Source organism: Oncorhynchus masou, unplaced genomic scaffold, assembly GCF_036934945.1.
Source record: "Oncorhynchus masou masou isolate Uvic2021 unplaced genomic scaffold, UVic_Omas_1.1 unplaced_scaffold_1237, whole genome shotgun sequence".
NCBI lineage: Eukaryota > Metazoa > Chordata > Actinopteri > Salmoniformes > Salmonidae > Oncorhynchus > Oncorhynchus masou.
Window position 1 is genome coordinate 105,468 of NW_027002181.1, and position 7,033 is coordinate 112,500.

The 7,033-nt window shown below is 45.5% G+C and overlaps 2 protein-coding genes across 2 annotated transcripts in view; both read right to left on the reverse strand.

Moving 5' to 3' along the window:
• LOC135530028 (epsin-3-like) overlaps positions 1-949 on the reverse strand; it is a 35,586-nt gene extending 34,637 nt beyond the window's left edge. The window contains exon 1 of the mRNA XM_064958425.1: positions 608-949. The gene's annotated coding sequence lies outside the window, so the exon portion shown is untranslated. The remainder of the gene's footprint in view (positions 1-607) is intronic.
• An 837-nt stretch (positions 950-1,786) lies between these two features.
• The window catches only part of LOC135530025 (MYCBP-associated protein-like), a 70,979-nt gene continuing 65,732 nt past the window's right edge, over positions 1,787-7,033 (reverse strand). The window contains exon 17 of the mRNA XM_064958411.1: positions 1,787-3,131. Within this exon, the coding sequence (XP_064814483.1) occupies positions 2,880-3,131 (252 nt within the window). The 3' untranslated portion in view covers positions 1,787-2,879. The remainder of the gene's footprint in view (positions 3,132-7,033) is intronic.

Below are 7,033 nucleotides of genomic sequence, written 5' to 3' on the forward strand. Positions count from 1 at the left end.
TGACTTAATTACTTTACACCCCTGGTTGTCAGTCCCAATGTTAGATTAAAAAATGTTGATTGCAAGGTAAGGTAGTCTACTCTGCTATCGAACCCTTGTAATAGGCCGAATCATCACCACATTACCAACCGGGACACAGGGCATGTGCTCAGGGGCCCCTGACCTCCTGGGGGCCCCCATTGATTTTATTAGTCACTCCCACACTTCTGCCTGCGAGGAGGGGAGGTGCCCCCTGACCAAATCTCGCGTGTGGCCCCCAAAAGGCTAGAGGAAGAACTGACTACTAAACTACCAAAGCACTCATGCAAATATTCTTATGCAACGCGATGTGCTCATCGTCCAATCTGAGCTGTCAAGAAAACATGGCCACGCTAACTAACCAAAACATACACCACCTATATACAACACACCGCTTGTGTTGCACAAATAAACTGCCAAATACTGTCAGACGAACTAATAGTCTATCGAAATCATCCAAGTTTCAGTAATAAAAAGCTTTGCCTGTGTTAAAAAAATAGCAGTAATTTGTATTCGTTTTTATGTCGCGGTAGCTTAAAAACCCAGATGTCCTGTGTTTAGTTTACCGCATTCTGTCCGTTCCGCTTACCTCTGCCATGATCACCTCCCTCCTCCTACACCAGGAACCATCCTCCTCTCCGCTCTCTCCCTCTCTCTGCAGTGTCGGTATTCCCCCAGCAGTACTAAACCACCGGTATCAGCAGCACTGAACCGTAGCACAGAGATGCAGGGAGTAAGGGAGCTACTATCATCGGTAGGCTATTCCCGAATGACAGACAAGCAGAATGCCGTGCTTCAGTCCGGTGCGTGGAACGGAAGTGGAATTCCGAAGGGACGTGTGGTCTGTTCCTTTTCGGGTGAAGTTGCGAGACACGAGGAGGGCAGCAACCGTGAAATCCGCATAGGACAACCAACGGCATGGCACACTCACGCGCCCACTCACACACGCACGCATGGCAGGTACTCGTACACAAGGCTGAGAGAGGGAGAGCGAGGGGGCGGGATGGGGGTGGGTAGTGGGTAGGATGCAGTCAGCGTTTAACCCGCGCTCCTGTGTGAGTGAGGTTGCTAGGTATGACAACCACTTCTCACAGTCATAGTAAGTCAACAAAGATAGGAAGTTCACAAAGCAAGTTTATTGATGTCATAGTGAGGAAATAAACCTCTGCACCTGTGATGGATTCTCTGTACAAATATGTGTGTTAGGGAAGAGTGGAATTTATTATAGTGTGATCAGAGAGCTGTGTGTGTGTGTGTGTGTGTGTGTGTGTGTGTGTGTGTGTGTGTGTGTGTGTGTGTGTGGGGTGTGTGTGTGTGTGTGTGTGTGTGTGTGTGTGTGTGGTGTGTGTGGTGTGTGTGTGTGTGTGTGTGTGAGTGTGTGTGTGTGTGTGTGTGTGTGTGTGTGTGTGTGTGTGTGTGTGTGTGTGTGTGTGTGTGTGTGTGTGTGTGTGTGTGTGTGAGAGTGTGTGTGTGTGTGTGTGTGTGTGTGTGTGTGTGTGTGTGTGTGTGTGTGTGTGTGTGTGTGTGTGTGTGTGTGTGTGTGTGTGTGTGTGTGTGGTGTGTGTGTGTGTGTGTGTGTGTCAGCTCAAGTCTGTTCCTCTGCAGACTCATCCAACAGCACACACAGAGAATCCACTAAGCCTTCCATTAGAATATACACCTGGAAAAGAAAGACAGACAGAGAAAGAGAGAGGGGGGAGAGAGATAAAGGAAGAGAGAGAAAGGAAGAGAGAGAGAGGAAGGAAGAGAGGGAGAAAGGAAGAGAGTGACAGAGAGAGAGAGAGAGAAAGGAAGAGAGAGGAAGAGAGGGAGAAAGGGAGAGAGTGATAGAGAGAGAAAGAGGAAGGAAGAGAGAGAGACAAAGGAAGAGCGAGAGAGGAAGGAAGAGAGGGAGAAAGAGAGAGTGACAAACAGAAAGGAAGAGAGGGAGAAAGAGAGAGGAAGGAAGAGAGAGAGAGTGGAAGAGAGAAAGGAAGAGTGAGAAAGGAAGAGAGAAAGGAAGCGAGAGAGAGAGAGGAAGGAAGAGAGGGAGAAAGAGTGAGAGCAAAAGGAAGAGAGAGAGAGAAAGGAGGAGAGAGAGAGGAAGGAAGAGAGAGAGGGAGAAAGAGAGAGAGAAAGGAAAGAGAGAGAAAGGAAGAGAGAGAAAGGAAGAGAGAGAGGAAGGGAGAGAGAGAGAGAGAAAGAGAAAGGAAGAGAGAGAAAGGAAGAGAGCAAAAGGAAGGAAGAGAGAGAGAGAGAGGAAGGAAGAGAGCGAGGAAGAGAGAGAGAAAGGAAGAGAGAGAGAGAGGAAGGAAGAGAGAGAGGAAGAGAGAGAGAGAGAGAGAGAGAGAAAGGAAGAGGGAGAAAGAGAGAGAGCGACAGAGAGGGGGGAGATAACAGCAATGTTAGTAAGCGATGTTGGATAAAGGATTATGGTTATTACAAAAGTACTAATATTACACTAGTAGTGTCTATAGTACAGATCTACAGTAGAGACTGTTTAGTGGTCCTGGTAGTATAGTATAGTACAGCAGATCTACAGTAGAGACTGTTTAGTGGTCCTGGTAGTATAGTATAGTGTACTAGCCTGTTGGTGCAGCTGTCTCCTGTATTTGTCCTGTAGTTTAGGCTCTACAGTAGAGACTGTTTAGTGGTCCTGGTAGTATAGTATAGTGTACTAGCCTGTTGGTGCAGCTGTCTCCTGTATTTGTCCTGTAGTTTAGGCTCTACAGTAGAGACTGTTTAGTGGTCCTGGTAGTATAGTATAGTACAGCAGATCTACAGTAGAGACTGTTTAGTGGTCCTGGTAGTATAGTATAGTACAGCAGATCTACAGTAGAGACTGTTTAGTGGTCCTGGTAGTATAGTATAGTACAGCAGATCTACAGTAGAGACTGTTTAGTGGTCCTGGTAGTATAGTATAGTGTACTAGCCTGTTGGTGCAGCTGTCTCCTGTATTTGTCCTGTAGTTCAGGCTCTACAGCAGAGTCAGTGTGGTGGTCCTGGTAGTCACTCTCAGGGCTGGTTGTGGTGGAGGAGGGCTCTCTGCCTGGTTCTTTACCCGGCTTACCTCCAGGACGCTTGTCCCCTGCCGCCACCTCCTCGCGACCCTTCTTCTTACTGCCCGGACGCTCCTGGAAGAGAGCACAGGAGGCTGCTGAGGGGAGGACGGCCGGAACGGAGGCAAATGGAATGTCATCAAACACCAGGAAACCATGGAAACCATGTGTTTGATCTGTTTGATACCAGTCCACTAACAGTGCATTCGGGAAGTCTTCAGAGCCCTTGACCCCTTCCACATTTTGTTACGTTACAGTCTTATTCTAAAATGGATTGAATATTTCCCCCCCTAATCGATCTACACACAATACTCCATAATGACACATTTTGTTACGTTACAGTCTTATTCTAAAATGGATTAAATATCCCCCCCCCCCTAATCGATCTACACACAATACTCCATAATGACACATTTTGTTACGTTACAGTCTTATTCTAAAATGGATTAAATATTTCACCCCCCCCCTAATCGATCTACACACAATACTCCATAATGACACATTTTGTTACGTTACAGTCTTACTCTAAAATGGATTAAATATTTCCCCCCCTAATCGATCTACACACAATACTCCATAATGACACATTTTGTTACGTTACAGTCTTACTCTAAAATGGATTAAATATTTCACCCCCCCTAATCGATCTACACACAATACTCCATAATGACACATTTTGTTACGTTACAGCCTTACTCTAAAATGGATTGAATATGTTTTCCCCCCCTAATCGATCTACACACAATACTCCAAAATGACACATTTTTGCAAATGTATTGCAAATAAAAAACTGAAATATCACATTTGCATAAGTATTCAGACCCTTTAAAATCAGTACTTTGTTTAAGCACCTTTGGCAGCGATTACAGACTTGAGTCTTCTTGGGTTTGACGCTACAAGCTTGGCACACCTGTATTTGGGGAGTTTCTCCCATTCTTCTCTGTAGATCCTCTCAAGCTCTGTCAGGTTGGATGGGAAGCGTCGCTGTTCAGCTATTTTCAGGTCTCTCCAGAGATGTTTTATCAGGTTCAAGTCTGGGCTCTGGCTGGGCCACTCAATGACATTCAGAGACTTGTCCCAAAGCCACTCCTGCGTTATCTTGGCTGTGTGCTTAGGGTTGTTGTCCTGTTGGAAGGTGAACCTTTGAGGCAGTCTGAAGCTCTGAGCACTCTGGAGCAGGTTTTCATCAAGAATCTCTGTATTTTGCTCTGTTCATCTTTCCCTCGATCCTGACTAGTCTCCCAGTCCCTGCCGCTGAAAAACATCCCCACAGCATGATGCTGCCACCACCATGCTCCACTGTAGGGATGGTGCCATGTTTCCTCCAGACGTGATGCTTGGCATTCAGGCCAAAGAGTTCAATCTTGGTTTCATCAGACCAGACAATCTTGTTTCTCATGGTCTGCGAGTCTTTAGGTGTCTTTTGGCAAACTCCTAAGTGGGCTGACATGTGCCTTTCACTGAGGGGTGGCTATCGTTTGGCCACTATCATGACTCTCCTGGCTGAGGATAAAAGGCCTCAGATCAGCTTGGCAAATGGCTGAGGTTGACCAGACCCCTCTCATCACTGCAGAAGAGGAGGGAGGGAGGGGCCAGTTTTGACACCTTAACTCTCTGTAAATTAGGTAGGAGGGGAATCTCCCTCTTTCTCTTCAGTATTGGTAAAGAAATGTCCCTTTCGTCTACAGAATACTTTTCCCGCCAAAACTGTAACGTCCGAAATAAAGTGAATATTGGAACAATATTTCTAAGATATGAATGTTAAGAATGGTCAGTGGGGATCTAAAGACTAATCATGTCATATTGCTTTTCATTTTGTGACGTTATTAAAAACTCTGTGAACCAAATACTGTAACTTAGGAACGAACCCCCTTTTGGCTGTCATCCAATATATTGTGAATACAATATGAAGAACAATGAAAATATTGTTGTTAAGATAGGAATGTGATTTTGTTTTTCTCATAGGATAATGGTTTTTCATGTCCTTTGCACATTAAATAGCCACGGCCCGAATGAGGTCAGAAGAGCGTATCAGTGTGATGGAACAACCCTTTCCGACCAGAGTGCTTAAAATGACTCGCTAAGAATTAACATACCAGACCAAAATACGTGACACCGTGAACCACACGTTGAAATGGTTAGAAACTTTGAAACTCTCAAAGAGGTGTAGAAAATGAACTCACCGGACCAGGACCCTGGCAGTCTGCAGCTGCGCGTGTAAAGTGAGTTTGGAACTTTGACTATCTAGGAAAAGAGGATAAGTTCACCTCAGACAATTACTGGTGAATCATTGAAGCCACAGACAACTAATAAAGAGGACCTCTGGTGGACAATCAGTGCATTACACCCCCGGGAGAGCCCACCGAAACGACTAATAAAGAGGACCTCTGGTGGACAATCAGAGCCTTACACCCTCGGGAGAGCCCACCGAAACTACTAATAAAGAGGACATTGTAACCTCTGGTGGACAATCAGAGCCTTACACCCCCGGGAGAGCCCACCGAAACTACTAATAAAGAGGACATTGTAACCTCTGGTGGACAATCAGAGCCTTACACCCCGGGAGAGCCCACCGAAACTACTAATAAAGAGGACATTGTAACCTCTGGTGGACAATCAGAGCCTTACACCCCGGGAGAGCCCACCGAAACTACTAATAAAGAGGACATTGTAACCTCTGGTGGACAATCAGAGCCTTACACCCCGGGAGAGCCCACCGAAACTACTAATAAAGAGGACATTGTAACCTCTGGTGGACAATCAGAGCCTTACACCCCCGGGAGAGCCCACCGAAACAACTAATAAAGAGGACCTCTGGTGGACAATCAGAGCCTTACACCCCCGGGAGAGCCCACCGAAACAACTAATAAAGAGGACCTCTGGTGGACAATCAGAGCCTTACACCCCCGGGAGAGCCCACCAGAACTACTAATAAAGAGGACATTGTAACCTCTGGTGGACAATCAGAGCATTACACCCCCGGGAGAGCCCACCGAAACAACTAATAAAGAGGACATTGTAACCTCTGGTGGACAATCAGAGCCTTACACCCCCGGGAGAGCCCACCGAAACTCCTTTCTCTCTTTTCCTCTCTATCTCTCTTTCCCTCTCTGTCTCTCTTTCCCTCTCTGTCTCTCTTTCCCTCTCTGTCTCTCTTTCCCTCTCTGTCTCTCTTTTCCTCTCTCTCTCTCTTTCCCTCTCTGTCTCTCTTTCCCTCTCTCCATCTAACATTATGTTGTAACAAGCTGTCATATCTTTCCCTCTCTCCATCTAACATTATGTTGTAACAAGCTGTCATATCTTTCCCTCTCTCCATCTAACATTATGTTGTAACAAGCTGTCATATCTTTCCCTCTCTCCATCTAACATTATGTTGTAACAAGCTGTCATATCTTTCCCTCTCTCCATCTAACATTATGTTGTAACAAGCTGTCATATCTTTCCCTCTTTCCATCTATTTAGTTAGCTAGTAAATAATAATAGTAATAATAGTTAGCTAGTAAATAATAATAATAATAATTAAATCAGTTTGTGTCATGTCACGGCTCCTCATCTGCAGTGCAGGGGGTGTTTCCTCCTGCAGGCAGAGGAGGGTCGTTAGGGGTTGGAGTCACCTGGGCTCAAGGTATTTAAACTAGTGCTTCACTAATCTCTCTCTCTCTGCTCCTCCAGGTATGAACCTGTTTTGTTTGTTCCTTTGTAGTTTTGCATAGTTTTCACTCAGTCATTCACACATTCCTGCACTTTACATACACCTTACATTATGATACTTCCACACCTCATACCTTTTTCTGAGTTTAAAGTTAATAGTTTTGTTTACAATAAAGAACATGTTTTTAATTGGCCTATATCTGTTGTTCGCGTCGCCTCATTTTTGCCACAGGCTATGAGCCGGCCGGTGACAGTAGTATTGAATAATGAGCTTGGCTGAGGTTCTTGCAGATCCAAGAAGGTTGCGACCGATCAGAATGAGCCTG